A 24,605-nucleotide genomic window follows, 5' to 3' on the forward strand; every position below is an offset into this window, starting at 1 on the left:
GGGACGCTCATGGTCAGCCCACGCTCCCCACACACCTGGCCGGGGCGCCCATGGTCAGCCCACGCTCCCCACACACCTAGCCGGGACGCCCATGGTCAGCCCACGCTCCCCACACACCTGGCCGGGACGCCCATGGTCAGCTCACGCTCCCCACACACCTGGCCGGGACGCCCATGGTCAGCCCACGCTCCCCACACACCTGGCCGGGACGCCCATGGTCAGCCCACGCTCCCCACACACCTGGCCGGGACGCCCATGGTCAGCCCACGCTCCCCACACACCTGGCCGGGGCGCCCATGGTCAGCCCACGCTCCCCACACACCTGGCCGGGACGCCCATGGTCAGCCCACGCTCCCCACACACCTGGCCGGGACGCCCATGGTCAGCCCACGCTCCCCACACACCTGGCCGGGACGCCCATGGTCAGCCCACGCTCCCCACACACCTGGCCGGGATGCCCATGGTCAGCCCACGCTCCCCACACACCTGGCCGGGACGCCCATGGTCAGCCCACGCTCCCCACACACCTGGCCGGGACGCCCATGGTCAGCCCACGCTCCCCACACACCTGGCCGGGACGCCCATGGTCAGCCCACGCTCCCCACACACCTGGCCGGGACGCCCATGGTCAGCACACGCGCCCCACACCTGGCCGGGACGCCCATGGTCAGCCCACGCTCCCCACACACCTGGCCGGGACGCCCATGGTCAGCCCACGCTCCCCACACACCTGGCCGGGACGCCCATGGTCAGCCCACGCTCCCCACACACCTGGCCGGGACGCCCATGGTCAGCCCACGCTCCCCACACACCTGGCCGGGACGCCCATGGTCAGCCCACGCTCCCCACACACCTGGCCGGGACGCCCATGGTCAGCCCACGCTCCCCACACACCTGGCCGGGACGCCCATGGTCAGCCCACGCTCCCCACACACCTGGCCGGGACGCCCATGGTCAGCCCACGCTCCCCACACACCTGGCCGGGGCGCCCATGGTCAGCCCACGCTCCCCACACACTTGGCCGGGACGCCCATGGTCAGCCCACGCTCCCCACACACCTGGCCGGGACGCCCATGGTCAGCCCACGCTCCCCACACACCTGGCTGGGACGCCCATGGTCAGCCCACGCTCCCCACACACCTGGCCGGGACGCCCATGGTCAGCCCAAACTCCCCACACACCTGGCCGGGACGCCCATGGTCAGCCCACGCTCCCCACACACCTGGCCGGGACGCCCATGGTCAGCCCACGCTCCCCACACACCTGGCCGGGACGCCCATGGTCAGCCCAAACTCCCCACACACCTGGCTCTGTTAATTAAAAAAAAAAAAACTATGGCTGTAATTAGTGGTTGACCCTTGTGGTATACCGGTGATATGGTTTACCTGTCAACAAGTCAACGCACTAGTGAAACCTCAACATTTACAGTAAACCGGAAGACTGGAAGCAAACCTACGTTGCAGGTGGTGTGCAACCTCGCTATGCAGAACACACGCTACACATCTTGCTTTCACTATCACATCTATGAAACATACCAGAACTTTACTTTCTTCGAGTGCCTTGTTAAATGGAACTGAAATAATTAAATAACAGCACCTTCGCCAGTATTTTCATGGTATCGCCTTCAATTGCATTAAAGTCTCCCGCCCACACTCAGACAATTTACGATTTCTAAAATTTAAATCTGGAAATACATTATCTTCATCAGTTAAAGTGAAAAAGATATGTCAGCCTTCACCCAACAGATTATTATTATTATAATCAAGGGGGAAGCGCTAAACCCGGAGGATTATACAGCGCCTGGGGGGGGGGATGTGGAAGGCATTCAGGCTTAATTCGGGGAACTGGAGCACAGATCCAATTCCCTAAATCAAGAGCCCCTCACCAACATCAAGGAACCTTCCTTGAGGGGCTTCACCCAACAATTTGTCATTCCAGTAAACAAAGTTACGAGAATATTGTAAGCAACTGTTCATCAACCACAACTCCAAACTAAACACTAAGAACATAGATTACGAATCATTTACCACAAGTGAGCCTGGCATACCATGGAATTAGTGTCGCCCCATATAAACCCCACCATCAGTAACGTAAAACTATGCACGAAACAACGAAAGGCATATACACACACTACCTCTTGACAGCTACATGATACTTCATTCAACTGAAGGAGATTTATCCGTACGTCTACCCACTCACTGGTCAATGTGACATCTGTGGCTCACTCCAGACTGCTACTCACCCCACTCTTCCTCCCCCATGACTTCCCATTTTTTCCTCAGACCATTCCATAGAAAACGTTAATCAGCTGTTGTCATTGTGCATTATCTTCCCTAATTCTGGGTTTCGAGCAGCAAAAATACTCATTTAAAGACAGCTTAATATATAGGTAACTTTAATAGTAAGACATCGTTCTTCATCGTTTCCTTCAATAACGCCTGCTTCTCTATGCAACCTAAACTTATCTAGTTTTATGGATATTATCACCTTACTGACATGTGTATAAAAAAATTCAAACAATATTGTGATTGAAACAAGGTGAAGAAGGAATAACAGCCACCGGCTGACCAGATTACTATATCATTTGTGCGTATTAGGATAAGTCGCTTCATGTCAGAAGTTACTTGAAGTGCGAGAAGCACCCAGACTTGTCTTATAGATTTTTTCATCAGATAGGGGCAAAATAATGCTGTGTTCACTAATAATAATGTTGCATTTGATACTGGAAATGGAGAGTTGATCCTTGAATAATTGACCAACTTTGAGTTTAGCGTATTTTAGGGTCACTGACTTTTTTGAGTTATCCTAGGTTCTCTACACATATGCTGCTATGTATGATAATGCTATGTAACTGTATTTGTGTATACCTGAATAAACTTACTTACTTATACCCAGATCGAACCCTGTGTGAGTTGGGCTATATGGGCAAGTTTCCTAACATCTGCCTCTGATGTTAGTAGATACTTAAAGGTTAGTCTGCTATCGTGGGTTGCATCCTGGGAGAGCATACAAAAGAACCCGAGTAGAAATAATCACAGTGCTTGGCTTACTCATCTTGCTAGTGGTAGCACACAGACAAAAAAAAAGATTACAGAGGTCACAGTGGGTTTTTGCCAGACCCCATTGGGCATAGTTATATCCTTAAAATTATTACAGTCATTTCATATATTATAATTTCTTCACAATACACAAAAATCATTACCACTGTAACTTGTTCAGCTATCAAATCTCTTGACTACCACCCACGGGATGGGTATGGGGTACATAATACAGATGTTAAACTTTAAATTTACAACTCAAGGAACGGGTGGGACTTGAACCCATGGCAAGTGAGTCCTAAAAATCACAGGCCAGTGCGTTAACGCACTCCATGCTCATCCTGTGAGTGGTAGCGCAAAAAAAACAGGATTACAGAAGTCACAATGGTCTTTGTCACAGAGCGTTGTTACATCATTGGAAAGGAATATTAGTCATTTCGTATTTTACAATTACTTCGTATAGTTGTTGGACATAATACATTAAGGAATGCAATCTCAAAATATTAAATTCTTGTTACCACTGAAATGATAAAAAAAAAATGGTCATAGCTGGGTTGCAATCTCTTTAAGTCGATGTAAAATATGGATACTACATCAAGATTTTAGATATCATAAACAATGAGGTGTTTTGACAAGGACCCCAATGGAAATAAGTTACTTTGACTTTGTTGGGGTTACTCTATGTAATTTACGCATGTTACTAGACATGATGATTGTACTTAAGTGTACCTGTACCTGTATCCCAATGGAAGTTATGGAAAATTTTCTAGGGTGCTTACCTGTATGTACCTCAACATTATATACATACCAGTAATCTCATTGGGAGACAATCATATTGTTTACCGTAGTCACCCCGTGTAGACATGTGAGAAAACTTAACCACCCCTGGTCGCACCAAGTGGTCCCCTCGACCTCACAATCTTATCCATATCTATCCGAGACCAGTATGGATTGGGTAGCACCCACAAGTACGGTGCTACTAATTAATTGTGGACTGTATAGATTATATTAGTTTAACTGAATGAAGGGGGGGGGGGGGGAAGGACACACATGGATACATCCGTCAAGGAAAACATTTGTACATAATCCCACTACTTACCAGATGTTCTCTGGTGGTCACTTGATGTAGCTGGATCACTCATAACCTATCTAATTATAACATACCACCACTGGCCAGTCTAAGGTTGCTATAACTAGAAGGGTTACTTAACTGTGGGTGATTGATATTCCTCATTTCTTGATTCACCATCTCATTTTCGATGTCCTGCTACACCGACACGATTCTCATTCCAGCAGGACGAGGTATCCGCTGGTTTGTCCTGCTTTAGACGTCGTGACTCAAGGAGTTTCCCTTTCCTCGTCTCGTTAACAACGAGGTCTAGCGTGTTCACTCGGAGCAAACGACTTATTTCACTTCACATATTCTCTTAACTTAGCGTTATTATCCTTAATTACATTACAATTCACAAGACGATTTAATGACTCAAATTATTATACACATTAGAGATCACTCCATTAAGATCTGAGACCGATGAGTGATGATTAAACCAAGGGTAATTTTCCCGGGGCTCAGTCCAGGACGACGCGTCAGTCACCCCGTCCTACCCGTAATCACCTTTTACCACTCTATTATCGTGGTCCCGTAAATCACGTTCCCTCACTCTCCACTAGGAACAGTCACGACACTTCCTATTACGAAATGAGGCCTATATTAATCCTTAGGCCGCGTGAATGCCAATTTCGTGGTACCATGCCTTTTCCGCTTCCTCTCCACCTTCAAAACAAACCCGCCACTCCCCCCCGCACATCCGCGCATGCGCAAAGGGAGCTCTTGGTTCTACTCTTATTTTCAAATACATTTTTGACCCATATAGACACATTAAACACCTATTAGGCACTATAGTTTCGGAAAATTAAAAAATTTTCCACACTGCGGCCGGGCGGAGGTCGTTGCTAGACGACTTACATAATGTGGAGTACAATTTTTTCCATCTTCACTGGCCACCCATATTTATTGAACTCTCAAAATGGACTAATTGGTGTTCCATTCTCTCAGGGGCATAAGCCTATGCTCCCTGGATTAAGTTATCGGGCATACTGGAATTTTGAGACTTTACCAATAACAAGTCTCTCAGTATCCCAAGTCAGCCCCAGCACATTACTGCATATAGGCACCAACTCCATGGCCATCCATATTTATTGAACCCTCAAAATGGACTAATTGGTGTTCCATTCTCTCAGGGGCATAAGCCTATGCTCCCTGGATTAAGTTGTTGGGCATACTGGAATTTTGAGACTTTACCAATAACAAGTCTCTCAGTATCCCAAGTCAGCCCCAGCACATTACTGCATACAGGCACCAACTCCATGGCCATCTATATTTATTGATCCCTCAAAATGGACTAATTAGTGTTCCATTCTCTCAGGGGCATAAGCCTATGCTCCCTGGATTAATTTATTGGGCATACTGGAATTTTGAGACTTTAACAATAACAAGTCTCTCAGTATCCCAAGTCAGTCCCAGCACATTTCTTCATTATTTCATTAACCCCTTCACATATCCTCATTAGTTCCTCTTCAGTTGACGTCACACCCGGAAATTGTCCACATAAGATTATTTACCCAATTACTTCGCTCAGTGGACCGCCTGTGCACTTAAGGTGTGCATTTATCGTCGCCTGAAGTAAGAACAATTTATTATTTAACTGCTTATTAATTATATCATTATAAGCAGTCAACAATTTTGGTGTCTTGCTCAGTTCGCAGAGCTGGGTCCTTTAACTGTCCATACGCCATCCTATAATTAGTAGGTAATTCTGGACGGTCAAGCTTCCACGGAAGTCGCACCCAGTAATGTCCAGATTCACATTTAACATCCTTCAGGTATTGTTCCTGAGTAAAGGAATCATTTGGACTTTCCTCATTTACATTAATCCCTATGCTGTCCAGCTCCCACAAATTAGACTGGTTCAACATCATTCTCGATAGAAGAATACTTGTACTGGGTTGACCTTTCATGAGTAAGACACCGTGACCGTATTCACTACTTCCTCTAGTCATTATTACTAGGCGGTAGTCTGCCATATATTACATGGCCCGTACCAGTGTTGAGGAGAGTGACGCCGTATGGTTTTGGATTTATGCCCTTTATCCTGAATTTTTACATCCAACACCGGCAAGGCTACCTCAGCTAGGCCATCATTATTGCCATTAGCTGCAACCTTTACATCAGTCACTGTAGTGTCAGGGTTATTAACATTATCATTATTGTCACCATTATTATAAGAATCACATACAACCCTGCACATAACTGTATGGTGCTTTCCCTTGTTGCATTGATAGCAACTGTTCAATTTGGTATGACAATCCTTTACATTATGATTGTCTAGACATCTGATAAATCTGTCAAGTTCTTTCATTCTTTCCACTTTAATATCCCATGAATTACAGGCATTACAATTTTTAGTGAAATGAGTACCCTGGCAGAAGAGGCAGTCTCTCTTTTCCTTGCCTGACCTCTTATTAACTGGGTTACACTTACTGAAGTACTTATTCCTCTTACCTTGATGTGAGGAACCACTATTACTGATTCCTGACTTGATATGTGCCTATTTAACTCTTAACTATGATTATTACCACTGGGATTATTTTTCCCTTTTGAGACTTGACAGATACTTCAGAGTCATTATGTGTTATATCCTTAGAACTGTTTGGCTGACTGGTCTGCAATTGAACAATTAATTCCTGCCGACCTAGTCTGATTTCCTCCAGACCGTACTATGGAGGTTTTGGCAAACACACCCTTTGCATTAATAGGTTGATCAACTGCCTGGCTTACACCCTTTAATTTATTCAAAGCCTTACTTTTACAAGACAGTTTTTCTTCCAATTCGTAATGTTGATTAATTAAAACATTCATTTCCATTCCATCTGTACAATTCTCTAGCAGATCTCTTTCACAGTCTTTAAACCACAATTTGTACCAATCAAATCTACTCTCTAAAGCATCTAAATATAACTTTAATTCATTAGGGTTCACGGTTCTTTGATTCACTAAATCAAATGCCTTCGTCACATGGCTTTTAATAGCCTGTAATGATGCTTTCATTACTCTAAAATTCACGGACTTGTCAGCCACATTAACTCCATTAGATCCAGTCATGGTTAGAGAATTATTAATCACTGATTATACAACTTAAGTAGGCGCCTTATAAGAGTAATTCTTGCACTTTACTCTTGTATATCCTAGCCACACATGTGCTAGCAATTAATTGGGCTAATTGTCATCCATCACACGATCGATTAAACTTGTGCACCCTACACCCACTTCCTTCAATCAGTCACTTAATTATTAAGTAATTAATTCAATTAATTTTTTCACTGATTGCACCCGGTTCTCGAAGGACCAACGGGCAGATATGGAAAATTTTCTAGGGTGCTTACCTGTATGTACCTCAACATTATATACATACCAGTAATCTCATTGGGAGACAATCATATTGTTTACCGTAGTCACCCCGTGTAGACATGTGAGAAAACTTAACCACCCCTGGTCGCACCAAGTGGTCCCCTCGACCTCACAATCTTATCCATATCTATCCGAGACCAGTATGGATTGGGTAGCACCCACAAGTACGGTGCTACTAATTAATTGTGGACTGTATAGATTATATTAGTTTAACTGAATGAAGGGGGGGGGGGGGGTAGGACACACATGGATACATCCGTCAAGGAAAACATTTGTACATAATCCCACTACTTACCAGATGTTCTCTGGTGGTCACTTGATGTAGCTGGATCACTCATAACCTATCTAATTATAACATACCACCACTGGCCAGTCTAAGGTTGCTATAACTAGAAGGGTTACTTAACTGTGGGTGATTGATATTCCTCATTTCTTGATTCACCATCTCATTTTCGATGTCCTGCTACACCGACACGATTCTCATTCCAGCAGGACGAGGTATCCGCTGGTTTGTCCTGCTTTAGACGTCGTGACTCAAGGAGTTTCCCTTTCCTCGTCTCGTTAACAACGAGGTCTAGCGTGTTCACTCGGAGCAAACGACTTATTTCACTTCACATATTCTCTTAACTTAGCGTTATTATCCTTAATTACATTACAATTCACAAGACGATTTAATGACTCAAATTATTATACACATTAGAGATCACTCCATTAAGATCTGAGACCGATGAGTGATGATTAAACCAAGGGTAATTTTCCCGGGGCTCAGTCCAGGACGACGCGTCAGTCACCCCGTCCTACCCGTAATCACCTTTTACCACTCTATTATCGTGGTCCCGTAAATCACGTTCCCTCACTCTCCACTAGGAACAGTCACGACACTTCCTATTACGAAATGAGGCCTATATTAATCCTTAGGCCGCCGTGAATGCCAATTTCGTGGTACCATGCCTTTTCCGCTTCCTCTCCACCTTCAAAACAAACCCGCCACTCCCCCCCGCACATCCGCGCATGCGCAAAGGGAGCTCTTGGTTCTACTCTTATTTTCAAATACATTTTTGACCCATATAGACACATTAAACACCTATTAGGCACTATAGTTTCGGAAAATTAAAAAATTTTCCACAGAAGTCACTCTGACTTTTTTGGGATATCCTGGGTGGGTTAGGTTAGGTAATGGTTGTCAGGAAACAGGAGCTTTTGGTCATCTTACTGAGGCCTTCCGCTGGCTTACCAGCCCACCACTTACATAATAGCATATGTGTAAAGTACCTAGGATAAACCAAAAAAGTCAGACAGTGACTTATTTCTATTGTCTCACTCTAAGCAGACGGAGGATCAAACCTTCAGCACGTCTTGAGCTGAATAACCCACATGGGTTATTGATGGTGTTATTAATCTTGGGATAATCTTCCCGTTCTCTGGTGTAGTGAACATAGAAGACGTGGGTGAGGTGTGTGCTGCTGGCCAAACATTGTTATCCCGGGAGAGGAAGGTACACACCACCACACTCAGGTCTGATACTCTTACATTTCACACACATTATGAAGGTTAAGTAGTATATGGTGTGTGTGTGACTACCTGTCACTGCGTTGCAGTGTTGTCACAGATAGTATTTAAGGCGTGTCACCTCCTGAAGGAGGTAATGTTAGTGAAGAAGTGTGAAGAGCCGGGTGCTGCAGTTGCTGCTGTGTGTAATATCTATTTCTGTTGCTCGTGCACCATATCGAAACATTAATGTTTTTTTAGTATGTGATGTCAGCAGGATAGCCTACTTCTGGCACATTCTGTGTAACTAATTAATTAACTTCTCATTAAATGGTAACTTAGCTCTTTCCCATGATTATAAGAATATCTTGAAATGAATGCAGGTGAGAGTTTAAGATAGCAACAGTTACGCAAGTGTGACTACTACATTGTACTTGTACTTCTGGATCTCCATTTTATCTTCCCTACAAGAATGGGAACAGTGAGAGCCTTGATGTTAGTGAAGGGCACCTGATCCCAGGAATAGTAAATTTACCCTTTTCTTGGACAAAACCTATGCTAATGGGAATAAGTCACTGGCTTTTTTTTTAGGTTACCCTACGTAATTACACATGCTACTGTGTATGATAATTTATGTAACTGCACCTTACCTGAATAAACTTACCCCTACCCCACCCATTTCCTACAGGTTTAACATTTCCTTAGGACTATAATAGAATATAGTAGTAACCCCTTCGGGGTTAAAAATCCGAACAAAATTTTATTCTCTCATGGTTGCAATGCCATTCAAGAGATATACCCCATCTTCTATCACCCCCAGCCATCATACATTTTAAAATAGCTTACTCTGCAACAATACCACCAATTTTTTTTAATTGGTGGTCAGAATTGAGTTTAGTTGCTTAAATAATAGAGATTTTATTTCTTTACAAAGGTTACAATGTGTAATTACAATTTTGATTTGTTAAGTACAGAGAAAGCCACTGTCATGCCGGGGCATGTCTAGACAAAATAAGTGGTTAAACCTTTTAATAAATCTTTATTTTATCTTACTAATGCGAGGTAGTCAAGGTGGAGGTTGGGTTATCCTAGGTTCTCAACACATGCTGCTATGTATACCTGAATAAACTTAAGAATAATAATCTTGAACTTGCACATAATAAAAATAGTATTACAATTAATAGTTCAAACAGTAATATTTTATGGATTGGCAGATGTTTTAATAGACTAGAGGTCATGTATAATATAATATTTGGGAGAGTTGCTTTAAACTGATTACAAGTTGTTTTGGTTGGTTTGGTTAGTTTTGAGAGATGAGGATTTTTAAGCATAGCCCAAAATTTGAATGTAGTCAGGAGATCCTTAACCGGTTCAGGTAGTGAATTCCAGATCTTCGAGCCCTTTATGTGCATTGTATCTGGTGCATTGCTCTGGTGGCCTGGTGGCTAACGCTCTCGCTTCACACGATGAGGGCCTGGGTTCGAGCCTGGGTTCGATTCCCAGCCAGAGTAGAAACATTGTACGTGTTTCTTTCCACCTGTTGTCTATGTTCCCCATCAGTAAAATGGGTACCTGGGTGTTAGTCGACTGGTGTGGGTCGCATCCTGGGACACTGACCTAATTTGCCCGAAATGTACCGAAATGCGGAGCATAACAAGGGACTTTCTATATAGTAGTATGTCATTGTTGTCAGCTAGGACTGTATACCTTGTACATGTACTTGTAGTAAATAAAGATATTATTATTATTATTATTATAGTGTGAGACTGACAGAGGGATGTCGAAGACCGCTTCGTCCCTTGTATTAGTGACTGGGTACTCTATAATTTCTTTATGATTGTAGCCATGTATAAACACAAGTAAATAAATTTACCTACTTACATGATGCATTACCTTTGTAACTTGTAAGTTCATTACCTTTGTACCTTGTTCAGTTATCAAAACTTTGGGGGCCCAGTCCCTGGACCCATTATGTACCTCTGTAATCTGTAAATACTTTTGTAACTTGTCATGATTGTGACCAGATCTACCTGGAGTTCATTACCTTTGTAACTTGCTCTGCTATCATAACTTTGGGGCCCAGTCCCTGGACCCCATTGTGTACCTCTGTAATCTTTTGACTACCACCCACAGGATGGGTATGAGGTGCATAATAAACTTATTAAACTAACTATTAAGAAGTTCAAGCGGAATTTTTATGTTGGAGTTCAATGTTCTGTATATGTAGTTGGCACAATAATGAATATGTCTCGTATATTTAGTAGGTTCAGGCTTTTGAAAAGTTGTTGGGTGTGCTGTCTGGCACAGGAGCTGGTAATCATTGCACAGCAACTTTTTGTTGGGTTATTAAAGGTTTAAGGTGGTTGATTCCCAGGCACAAATACCATAGGTGAGGTAAGGATATATTAACTCAACCATGTCCTTGTTTATTATACAAGCAAGATAGCTAAAACCAGGCTATAATTATTTATTGCTCAAATTCTTATAATAGAAGATGTTAGCCACATGAGTACTTTTTGCAAGAGGAAGATTGTATGCAGTTCAGTGTGTGCCGACCCAATCAATGTTAGCATTCAGGTGTATTACAAATGTTTGCATTGTGTAATTTGTGTGAATTTACGTTTTATAACAATTTGCAAACTGAACGAAACAAGCATTTTCACCATCCCATAGTAATTCCTGCATCAATAATGAGAGTACCCCCATAGAATATTTATCTGTTAGGTAAGGCTATATTTAGGTTTGGTTTGGTTAGGTTAATTTAGGTTAGGTTGGGTTCAGTTGGATTGTGTTACTTTTTTGATTGAATTTGGTTAGACCCAAACCTTGCATTCTATTGTATGCCCTCTGCAGTAATACTGATATATAGAATAATATTTGTAGGTGTATTGAAATGTATGTACAGTAATTATCACTACAAATATTAGTGTTTTACAGAAAATCCAAAAATGTCAGTCATTAATAAAAGTGTTTTGAGTAAATGTCAGAGATTGCAATCTTTGGCATTCTTGTAAACCGACTTAATTGTCCAGTAGTTATTAGTTAATTTTAAGGCTGAAATCCTCTGCATGACCAGGGGCTTTCTATAAAGTATGCCAGTGATGTCAAACTAGTCCTAGCTGTGTCAGTTGTATGATGTACTTTGGAGAAATATCCTCTCTAAATCTAAATTTCTCCACCTTGAATCCATTGCTCCAAGTCCTGTCTTGGTTAGATATTTCAACACTATAGATGTGTATCCCCTTTATGTATTCCTGTTTTCCACTTGTACACTTCAGTTGTATCTTTCCAAATTTTACGTCTTTTCAGAGAGTGAAAGCTCATTGCCTTCACCCTATTTTCGTAGGAAAGGTTGCTAATACAGCCATACGTGGAATCAACTTTGTCATCCTTCTCTGTATATTTTTGAGTACATTTATATCCATCATATAATAAGGAAACCATAGCTGAGCAGCATACTCTAAGTGAGGTCTAACCAAAGATATACGTATAAGGTTGAAGTATAACCTTAGGACTCCTATGGAAATAAGACACTTTGACTTTTTTGGGTTATCCAAGGTAATTTACACATGTTAAACTGTGTATGATAATTGTACTTTTGTGTATGTACCTGTACCTAAATAAACTTAATTATACATGATGATATGAAGCTAAGATTTATATTAAATTTATTGTGAACACTTACACTGTTGTTTTGGCTTTAAAGTTTACCACCCAAAACTAGACATTATTTTGCATTCACTACATTGTTTAGCTTGAAAGTACCATAGTTATTTCCTTTTCCTAACATTAGAACCTTACACTTATTTGTATTGAACTGCATGTGCCACTTCTCGAACCATAACATCAACCTATCCAGGTCATTCTGTAGCCTTCAAGTGTCCACATTAAAATATTTTTGATGACCTGTTTTAGTGTCGTCGGCAAACTTGCTTATATTGCTATTTATTCCCTCATCATGTTTGTGTAGACTGAAACAACAAGGGTTCCAACATCGACCCCTGTTGCACACCACTTGTAACAGGTTCCCCTTAAGATTTCTCCCCATTGATGCATGCTATGTTGCCTATCTGTCAACTGTGCCCCAGGCCAGGAAATAATTTCTTCTATTCCATGTACTACTACTTTCTTAATCAGTCTCTTGTATGGAACTTTATCAAAAGCTTTACTGAAGTCCATGTACACAATATCATGTTCTTTATCTTGGTCTGCTGCCTTGAATACCTTGATGATGAATGTTAGTAAATTCATAAGGCAAAAATGCTGTTTTGTAAAATTGTACCGAGATTAGTTGATTAAATTATTTCTTTCAAGGTGGCTTTGAATTGCATCAATAATTATTGATTCCATCAACTTTCCCCACAATTGAGGAAAGGCTGATTGGTGTATTATTTGAAGCTAAAGGCCTATCTTCTGCTTTGTAAATGGGAATCACATTTGCCAATTTCCATTTATCCAATATAGTACCTGTTGGTAGTGATATATTGAAGAGACTAGCGAAAGGTTTGCCAAGTTTCTCCCCACATTCCTTCAGAACCCTTGAAAACAGTTCATCAGACCTGGTGACTTGTTTGGCTTCGATCTGTCTTCGTAATTGTTTGAGGACCATGCCACTAGTGACTTTGATATTGTATAATTTATTTTTGTCCTTATCAGTTTAATTATTGATTTCTGGGGCTTAATTTGTATCCTCTTGTGTAAAAACAAGAAGGAAATAAGTGTTGAAAATAGTACACATTTCTTTGTTACTAACAGTAAGCTGACATAAGTTACATTTAAGTGGATCTATCTTTTCCTTAATCTTATTCCTGTATACAGTACAGTACTGAAAGAAACTCATAGGATTGGTCTTTGATTCCCTTGCAACCTCAATTTCATATTCTCTTTTTGATTTATTCTTTTTTTAACCTCTCTCTTAAATTGAATACATATATTGTTCAGTAAGGTGACCTCTCATATCTTATGATTCGCATGTAAATAAATTTCTTTTTGCCCAAGAGATGCTTGAGCCTATTTCTTATTCAGTTCTCTTGTATTCATTGTAACTCTTAAATTTATTTTTTCAACTGCTCAAGAGACTGTATATAAAAACACTCAATTAGTCATTGCCTTATTAATCTTAAGATGCTTTTAAGTTTGCCTAAAATGCTCTGCATGTTAAGGGGTTTTCTGCATGCACACCTAAATGTCATTCACCTCTGTAAAAACATTATATGATACTAATATAAAGAATCTTAATCTTAATCATTTAGGGTCATTTATGTTTGATCTTAATTCTCTTTTAGGAATATATGCAGCTTGGCCAGCTTGTGCAGTGTTTTAGAAAATGTCGTATTGGCAACCATCACCACCACCTATCTGGTCTCCCTCATGATAGTCCCTAGTTAGGTCACCCCAGTCTACACTTCTCAAGTAATTCCTTAGCCCCATATAATCTGCAGTATAAAAATTATGGGCTTTAACTTTGTTATCGTTATTTAGGTAATTCCCTAAGATATTAATACTAAGTGATTTGTGACCACTTACTCCAAGCTATTTATTGTCAAGATTATCTATCGGACAATCTTTCTTTCCCAGAACCAAATTATTATTTATTATTAACACATCGGCTGTTTCCCACCAAGGTAGGGTGGCCCGAAGAAGAAAAACTTTCACCATCATTCACTCCATCATTGTCTTGCCAGAGGTGCGCTTACACTACAGTCATAAAACTGCAACATTAACACCCCTCCTTCAGAGTGCAGGCACTGTACTTCTCATCTCCAGGACTCGAGTCCGGCCTGCCAGTTTCCCTGAATCTCTTCATAAATATTACCCTACTCTCACTCCAACAGCACGTCAAGTCCTAAAAACCATTTGTCTCCATTCACTCCTATCTAACATGCTAATGCATGCTTGGTGGAAGTCCAAGCCCCTCGCACACAAAACCTCCTTTACCCCCTCCCTTCAACCTTTCCTAGGCCGACCTCTACCCCACCTTCCCTCCACTACAGATTTATACACTCTCAAAGTCATTCTATTTTGTTTCTTCCTCTCTACATATTTGAACCACCTCAGCAACCCCTTCTCAGCCCTCTAGATAATAGTTTTGGTAATCCCTCACCTCCTAATTTCCAAGCTACGAATTCTCTGCATTATATTCACACCACACATTGCCCTCAGTTACGACATCTCCACTGCCTCCAGCCTTCTCCTTGTTGCAACATTTACCACCCATGCTTCACACCCACATAAGAGCATTGGTATAACTATACTCTCATACATTCCCTTCTTTGCTTCCATGGATAAAGTTCTTTGTCTTCACAGACTCCTCAGTGAACCACTCGCCTTTTTCCCATTGTCAATTCTGTGATTCACCTCATCCTTCATAGACCCATCTGCTGACACATCCACTCTTAAATATCTGAATACATTCATCCCCATACTCTCTTCCTCCAATCTGATATCCAATCTTTCATTACCTAACTTTTTGGTAACCCCATCACCTTACTCTTTCCTATATTCACTTTTAATTTTCTTCTTTTACATACCCTGCCAAACTCATCCACCAACCTTTGCAACTTCTCTTCAGAATCTCCCAAAAACAGTGTCATCAGCAAAGAGCAACTGTGACAACGTCCACTTTGTGTTAGATTCTTTGTTTAACCCCACACCTCTTGCCAACACCCAAGCATTCACTTCTCTTACAACCCCATCTATAAATATAGTGAACAACCATGGTGACATCACACTTCCTTGTCTGTGGTCTACTTTTACTGGGAAATAATCTCCCTCTCTCCTACATACGATAACCTGAATCTCACTGTCCTCGTAAAAACTCTTCACTGCTTTCAATAACCTACCTCCTATTCCATACATTTGCAGCATCTGCCACATTGCCTCCCTATCCACCCTGTCATATGCCTTTTCCAAATCTATAAATACGACAAAAACTTCTTTACCCTTATCTAAACACTGTTCACCTATATGTTTCACTGTAAACACTTGGTCTACACACTCCCTACCCTTCCTAAAGCCTTCTTGTTCATCTGCTATCCTACTGTCTGTCTTACTCTTAATTCTTTCACACTAGGGTTTGTGTCCTGTCCCATGTCTTAATTGTTGGTTGGTGCCCATAGAACCAATGTCAGGCAGAACTGATTGAGAGAGGTGATGGAGGAAATGTGGTGCACCCACTGTCAGATCATCTGAAGTCAAATACTGTAGACACCAGGCAGCAGACTTGTGTTTGGGTAGTGAGCAGTGTTAAGCTAGCACAGTATTTGGGTCCATGGAAATAGTGATTCAAAGAATATATGAGCAGTAGTCATTGAAAGGAAATACCAGTATGTAGAGGTACTGTATTGAAAAGGGAGCAGAGCTCTTGATATAAACACTGACAGCTTTCACCTGGCTGGAAGAATAGTGTGTATGTCTTGAGCTTAGTGAATGAAGGATCAAGCTTCCAATATTCATTGCACTAGTATTCATTGCACCAGTATTCATTGTAGCTCTTCACATAAATATAGTAGTAAGCTCTTGATTCAACTAACTGTTAATGGAGTGGAGTTGAGTGACTGATTATGGTGATACTGTATATGGTGGATAGAGATGAGATTATTTTGCAGTAATCATAACAGGAATGGACACTTCTGTAACGAATGTATTTAGCCCATTGTTTCTAAATCAGTTGATCCAGTGGATATTGTCTTGCATTTCCATTGTCCATTTTATTGAGGGTTTACTGTATAGCAATGCAAGTGTAACTAAGAAGTACAGTGGAAATAGGTGTGTGAAGCAGCATTATTAATAAGAATTTCTTCTTGAATCGTCAGAAAGGACAGGAGATTAAGTAAGTAAGTAAGTTTATTCAGGTATACACAAATACAGTTACATAGAATTATCATACATAGCAGCATATGTGTAGGGAACCTAGGATAACCCAAAAAAGTCAGACAGAGTGACTTATTTCCATTGGGGTCCCTTTACCTTATTATTATAATATAAAGGTTATAATATTTTCTTATTATTCTACAATGAAGATAACATCTTATTATCATACTAAAAAGACTATCTACTACACGAGGGTCATTAAGACTATCTACAATACGAGGGTCATTACTAGGAATAAGGTAAAATTTACACGTATGTTAGCTAAAAAATAGAAAATCATTCCCCTCCCTTTCTGTAGCTACATTCATCAGACACCTTTTGGCACTCTTCTTGAACTGGTTCATGCTATGACTGGCTTTGACATGTGCGGGTAGTCTGTTCCATTCCTTTATTGCTGTACAATAAAAGATGTTTGACGCCTGGCCAATGACTGTGGGTACTACAAAGTTGTGCTCTCTCTCCCTAGTACTATGATTGCTTTGGTTCCCAACCTTGACAAAATTGACAGCAAGATTTTCTGGACACTGTTTGTGAGCAATTTTATAAACATGATTTAGCTTCAGTTGTTTTACTCTGTCTTCAACATTCAACATATCCAACTGCTGTAATTCATCCTGGCCTACATGTTCTCTTGGTCCCAGCCCCAGGATGAATCTTACGATTTTGTTCTGGGTGATTTGCAGTCTATCTTTCAGTTTTTTTGTCAAGGCAGAGTACCATGAAGAGCAAGCGTAATCCATATGGCATTGTATAAGGGCTAGACATAGGGTCCTGCGAGCCTCAGTAGGTAGACACTGTGCTTGTCTATACAGGAACTTCAGTCTGGCATTCGCTTTCTTTACTACACTGTTCCCTATCAATTCTCCTGACATGCATGGCTCAAAGGGTATTCCCAGATATTTTACTGATGAAACCAAAGTGATGGGCTCCCCAATACACTGAACATTAAAATTATTTACCCTTCTCAGTTTATGTTTCGTGCCAAAGAGAATGGCTTCAGTTTTCCCTAGGTGTAATGATAGTTTGTTGTCTACTAACCATTTGCTGCAGGACTCCAGTTCCAGTGTTAAAACATTAGCAATATCTTGTGGGTCTTTACCTGTCACTAACAGAGCACTGTCATCTGCATACAGTAGGAGTTTGCACTTGACACTGATAGGCATATCATTGACATAACATAAGAATAATAAGGGACCCAGAATACTACCTTGGGAAACTCCACATGTTATCGGCAGGGGTTCTGATTCCGTTTTGTTGATTTTGACTATTTGTCTCCTATTGCTAAGGTAGGACTTAAACCAGTCTACAGAACCTATACCGATAGCTTGAAGTTTCTTACATAATAAATTGTGGTTGACAGTATCGAAGGCCTTTTGCAGGTCTAAGGTTACCATACCTATGAGGTTCCCCTTTGACATTCCAGTTCTCAGGTAATCCATCAGATTAATAAGGGAGGTGTCGGTTGAGTAGGATCTTCTAAAGCCCGATTGATAGCTATGGAGAATGCTGTTGTCATTAAGGTACTTAACTACTTGAGAATACACCACCCTCTCCAGAATTTTAGATATTGTACTGAGTATACTAACAGGCCTATAGTTGCTTACATCAGACCTACTATTTTTCTTGAAGATAGGAGTAACTGGCCTCCTTGAACCCCTCCGGTACGGTATTAGTGGTGATTGATAGATATAATATTATGTGAGCAATAGGGATTGACAGTTCAGAAGCACCATCTTTTAGGAACTTAGACGGGATGTTATCAGGGCCAGTGCTCTTAGTTGGGTTTAACCTGCTTAGTACTTTTTGAATGAAGTCATGAGATACACTTACTAGTTGACAACTGTTGGGGGTTACCCCTTTATTGGTATAGTATGTTTGAAACTTATCAGAGTCTGTGTTAAAGGTATTTGATGCAGCTGGTAGTTTACTTACTAGTGTTGATGCAACAGATGTGTAGTAGGAATTAAAGCAATTTGCCACCTTAGATGTTTCGTGGCATACCTCATTATTGATAGTGAGTACTATGTTAGACCTATCTACTGGCTTATGGCTATACCCCAACTGTTTTAGTTGTTGCCAGAGCTTTCTGGGGTTATGCTTATACTCTTCAATTTTTGAGCAATAGTGCTTTGCCTTTGCTCCTTTTATAAGTCTCTGTACTCTGTTCTTCACCCTTTGGAATTCATTTAGTGCTGCAATATCCTGTCTGTTTGCTTTAAATCTTTTTAGCAGCTGGTCTCTGAATTTCATATTATCTAATATCTCAGTATTCATCCAGGGTTCAGTTCTTCGTTTAATCCTAACCTCTTTAACTGGTACAATATTATCAAGGATGGTAGTGAACATTGTTTTGAATTTTTTCCAGGCATCATTTACGTCCGTGCAACTTGTTATCTCTGTCCAGTCACAATTGTGTAGCCTATTTACCAGTGTTTCTTTACTGTAGTTTCTAGTTGACCTCATTTTTATTGTCCTGTGTAGGCCTATCCTATCCCTAGTGATTTTCCTGGTGCAGTAAATGATGAAATGATCACTAAGACCTGTGGTAATGACGCCTGACTGACTAATGTTCTCAGAGCGGTTACAAAGTCTTCTGAAAGAAGATTGATCTTTCATCATCTAAAAAGTTCCTTCTTAAGTTTTGTTACGGTATATTTAAGGAAGAGTGTTCAAGTGCAAGTCTGATTTTGTGTGCTCTTAATTTTCATGTTCATAGTACATGTTCATTATGCTTTTTTTTTTAAATGGACACCATAGTTTGACAGTATTACAGTGCAGTAATTGTATTACATGATGTAACTTGTGCTTCAGAAGAATAAGGGATTTATGCTTTGTTTTAAATTCTTATTCCTGGAGTGATGGCATTACACAGAATTTCTTAGGCACTTCAGTCATCTACCAGAGACTGTGAGAAACATTTGTAGTATTTATTATACCATTTATAGACATAAATAATTTTGTTTCCTTTGTATATTAATATTTCTAGTAACTGATCTAATAATTTGCATTATACAAGTTTGTGCTAATTAATCACCTCTTTTGCAGGCAACACTTTAACTGCAGTCTGTTGATTCCACTGTAAATAATCAAGATGGCATCAAGTAAGTGTTTTTGATTGTACTTTGTAAAACATAAAGGAAGGCAGTGTACATATTTTCTTGTCTTATTTACATGTAGTAAAATATTGTTAAGCACAACGAAGCAACTAGCATGCATGAGCATTTCGGGCAGAAATGCTCTACGTTTAAAAAGTACATGACTGCAGAGTTGCTTTGGTTAACACTAACAATAGAGGATACATATGTAACTCAAGATCAATCAGAGGGATTATGGGGGATGGGGTGCAGTGGCAGGATGGCAATTTGGCCTCATCCTCAAGCTCAAAAGGGGCCCATACATTTTGGTTTGTTTTATTTATGTGATATAAGAAGGGCAGAGTATATGGAGAGTAAAAGAAAGGTGAAGAGAGTGGTGAGAGAGTGTAAAAGGAGAGCAAATGATAGAATGGGAGAGGTACTGTCAACAAATTTGGCTGAGAATAAGAAAAAATTTTGGAGTGTGATGAACAGGTTAAGAAAGTCTAGGAAACAAATGGATTTGTCAAAAACAGAATAGGGGAGCTAGTAGATGGGGAGCTGGAGGTATTGTGTAAATGGTAGGAATATTTTGAGGAACTTTTGAATGTTGATGAAGAAAAAAAAGAGAGTAATTTCCTGCACTAGCCGGGGAGGTACAGCATCTTTTAGGAGTGAAGAAGAGCAGGATATGAGTGTGGGGGAGGTGCGTGAGGCATTACGTAGAATGAAAGAGGGTAAAACAGCTGGAACTGATGGGATCATGACAGAAATGTTAAAAGCAAGGGGGGGGGATGGATATAGTGTTGGCGTGGTTTGTATTTTTGTTTAATACTTAAACGTATGAAAAAGGGTATGGTACCTAGGGATTGGCAGATAGCTTGTATAGTTCTTTTGTATAAAGGGAAGGGGGATAAAAGGGATTGTAAAAATTATAGGGGAATAAGTTTATTGAGTATACCAGGTAAAGTGTATGGTAGGGTTATAATTGAAAGAATTAGAGGCAAAACAGAAAGCAGGATTGCAGATGAACAAGGAAGCTTTAGAATGGGTAGGGGATGTGTATATCAAGTATTTACGTTGAAGCATAGTATATGTGAACAGTATTTAGGTAAAGGTAGGGAAGTTTTCATTGCATTTATGGATTTAGAAAAGGCATATGAAAGTGGATAGGGGAGCACTGTGGGAGATGTTGCAAATGTATGAAATAGGTAATAAGTTACTAAATGCTATAGAGAGTTTTTCCAAGGATAGTGAGGCTCAGGTTAGGGTGTGTAGGAGAGAGGGAGGTTACTTCCCAGTAAAAGTAGGTCTTAGACAGGGATGTGTGTTGTCACCATGGTTGTTTAACATATTTATAGATGGGGATGTAAAAGAAGTAAATGCTAGGGTGGTGGGGTGAGGAGTGGGATTGAATTATGGGGAATCAAATACAAAATGAGAGTTGACACAGTTCCTTTTTGCTAATGATACTGTGCTTTTGGGAGATTCTAAAGAAAAGTTTCTAAGGTTAGTGGATGAGTTTGGGAGGGTGTGTAAAGGTAGAAAGTTTAAAGTGAACATAGAAAAGAGTAAGGTGATGAGAGTATCAAATGATTTAGATAAAGAAAAATTGGATATCACAATGGAGGGAGGGAGTATGGAAGAAGTTGGGAGTTGACTTGTCAACAGATGGGTTTATGAAGGATAAGGTTAACCATAGAATTGATGAAGGAAAGAAGATGAATGAACCACTCGTCTGTGGAGACAGAAAATGTTATCCATGGAGGCAAAGAAGGGAATGTATGAAAGTATAGTGTTACCAACACTTATATTGGTGTGAAGCATGGGTTGTAAATAATGCAGCAAGGAGAAAAACTGGAGGCAGTGGAAGTGTCGTGGCTAAGGGTAATGTGTGGTGTAAATATTATGCAGAGAATTCGTAGTGTAGAAATTAGTAGGAGGTGTGGAGTTACAAAAAGTATTAGTCAGAAGGCTGAAGAGGGGGTTGTTGAGGTAGTTTGGTCATTTAGAGAGAATGGAACAAAGTAGAATGACTTGGAGGGTGTATAAATTTTTAAAAGGGGTGGACTGGTAAACCAGTGGAAGGCCTTGGTCAGATGACCGAAAGCTCCAATGGTGGGTCATTATCTGACTTAGACCCGCGTCAGGAGACACTTGTCCTGTTTCCTGACAAACCTTAGCTAACCTAATCTAACCATATTTATAGATGGAAATGTAAGAGAAGTAAATATAGGGTGTTGGAAAGAGGGGTGGGATTAAACTATAGGGAATCAAATACAAAATGGGAGTTGTCACAGTTACTTTTTGCTGATGATACTGTGCTTTTGGGAGATTCTAAAGAGAAGTTGCGAAGGTTAGTGGATAAATTTGGAAGGGAGTGTAAAAAATGAAATTGAAGGTGAACATTGATAAGTGTAAGGTGATGAGGATATCAGATGTGTTAGGTAAAGAAAAATTGGATATCACATTGAAGGGAGGGAGTAAGTTGAAGTGAATGTGTTGAGATATTTGGGAGTAGATTTGTCAGCAGATGGGTTTATGAAGGATGAGGTTAATCATAGAATTGATGAAGGAAAAAAGGCGAGTGGTGCATTGAGGTGTTTGTGGAGACAAAAAACATCATCTATGGAGGCAAAGAAGGGAATGTAAAAGAGTATGGTGGTACCAACACTCTTATATGGATGTAAGCATGGGTTGTGAATGCTACAGCGAGGAGGAGGCTGGAGGCAATGGAGATGTGTCTAAGGGTAATGTGTGGTGCAAATATTGTGCAAAGAATTTGTACTGTGGAAGTTAGGAGGAAGTGTGGAGTTACAAAAAGTATTATTCAGAGGGCTCAAGAGGGGTTATTGAGGTGGTTTGGTCATTTAGAGAGGGTGGAGCAAAATAGAATTACTTGGAGGGTGTATATATCTGTAGTGGAGGGGAGGAGAGATAGGGGTTGTCCTAGGAAAGGATGGAGGGAGGGGGTAAAAGAGGTTTTGTGTGTAAGGGGCCTGGACATGCAGCAGGCATGTGTGAGCATGTTAGATATGAGTGAATGGAGATGAATCATTTTTGGGACCTGATGAGATGTTGGAGTGTGAAGGGATTCAGGGAAACTGGTTAGCCAGACTTGAGACCTGGAAGTGGGAAGTACAGTGCCTGCACTTTAATCCTTAAACTGTCCAAACGTAGCTCTACGTTCACCTGCGCAGTACTCTGAATATTTTGAAAAATAAAAAAAAATCTTTTTTTTTTTTAATTGAAGAGTGCATTTTTATAAATGTTATAGAATAAAAAAAAATTAGGGTAAGTACTTACCGAGATATAAGCCTGCGAAGTTGGTGCTAAATGATGAGGTGTCGGCAACATGGAGCACTGCCTCTTGCAGAAATAATAAACATTAATCGTTTTTTTCCAATTCTTTTTCTGTTTTTTGTTGTTTTCATGTTATGATGATAATGTTTTCTTACAGATCTTTTGATTTCATAACCAATTCTTGTTGAGACACAATTGTTTGGTACTAAATTAGTAATCATACTGTCACAAACACACATGTTCACACTGATAAATGAATTTGTATACCTGGTTCAATCACATACTACTGTTTACATATATATACAAGGTATTTACAAGTCCCATTTATGTTTCTAGAAGTCCACCACAGTATGGTACTCCATGAAGCATGGATTCATAGAATGCCACCCCACATTGCTGACACATGTATCGTGTGTCTTTTTGCACTTGGGGTCGCTGTTTGGTGTAAGCACACACAACACACTTTTTCTGGGAATACTTCTTCTTTGGAGTAGATGGTAGCGGTATTAGGCAGTGACAGTTAGGGATTATTCGGTTGGGCACTTACCCCTCTGGTTGTGGGGTGACAGGTAGCTGTGGAGTAACAGGTATAGGTGTGGTACCATACTTTTTCGCCATCTGCTTGATGACATTGAGGGTGAATTTTGCATATCGTCGCTTCCCAGTCTTTATTTTGTACATGTTGAAGGCATTGAGCATTGCAATGTCTACAAGGTGGAAAACACATTTATATACCACTTGCGACTCCTACTCACAGTCAACAAACCCTGTCATCATGTCACACTTGTCGACTAGTCACATATTGTTTGTATAGTCGATGACAGTAGCTGGTTTTACAATAGGTTCATAGTTCAACCTGCTCAGTCTCTGTACCATCTCGTGTCTGTGGATGGTTGACAGCAACGTCATGTCCCGTTTGTCATGCCACGTCAGTGCCATGATGTCATTGGCATGAAATGCTTCCACTAGACTTCCTCCAGTGAACCTCGACATGTGTTTTCTACTTCTCACTGTTCCACATATATCAGTCCAGGCACCATGCCACCTCCCTCTTCCTCCATCCCAACATATTCACCTTCATGATCACTATCACTGTCAGTGGCTGGGGTTTCGGATCGTGACCTCATACGACCCTTGCCGCTGACTGCATATGGCACACTGCCTGAATGCAGGTTATGATGCCTAAAAGTACATTTCACTGGGAATAATGGTAATCACTTTCACTCGACGAATCGTCTATCGGCATAAAATCGACTTCGTCATCATCACTTATATCACTTTCACTATCGTCATCACCAAAACGCACGGAAAATGATAATTTCCTCTTGCGGCGTTGCCTTTGGGAAGTACAGTGGACCCCCG

General features: G+C 40.8%; 1 protein-coding gene and 1 long non-coding RNA gene across 4 annotated transcripts in view; one reads left to right on the forward strand and one right to left on the reverse strand.

Annotated features, from left to right (window-relative positions):
* Positions 1 to 2,258, reverse strand: part of LOC138853461 (uncharacterized) — a 346,452-nt gene extending 344,194 nt beyond the window's left edge. The window contains exon 1 of the long non-coding RNA XR_011392638.1: positions 2,135 to 2,258. This is a non-coding gene — a long non-coding RNA (uncharacterized lncRNA). The remainder of the gene's footprint in view (positions 1 to 2,134) is intronic.
* Positions 2,259 to 8,917: 6,659 nt separating this feature from the next.
* The window catches only part of LOC128697941 (omega-amidase NIT2), a 115,418-nt gene continuing 99,730 nt past the window's right edge, over positions 8,918 to 24,605 (forward strand). Inside the window, exons 1-2 of one of the 3 annotated variants that reach the window (XM_053789930.2) lie at positions 8,918 to 9,021; positions 19,912 to 19,967. In XM_053789930.2, coding sequence (XP_053645905.2) covers positions 19,958 to 19,967 — 10 coding nt within the window. In that variant the 5' untranslated portion in view covers positions 8,918 to 9,021; positions 19,912 to 19,957. Of the gene's footprint in view, positions 9,022 to 9,099; positions 9,197 to 19,911; positions 19,968 to 24,605 lie in introns of those variants that run through there. The other 2 variants (XM_053789945.2, XM_053789938.2) reach the window with 2 other exon arrangements.

The sequence above is a fragment of the Cherax quadricarinatus genome, chromosome 31 (genome assembly GCF_038502225.1).
Source record: "Cherax quadricarinatus isolate ZL_2023a chromosome 31, ASM3850222v1, whole genome shotgun sequence".
NCBI lineage: Eukaryota > Metazoa > Arthropoda > Malacostraca > Decapoda > Parastacidae > Cherax > Cherax quadricarinatus.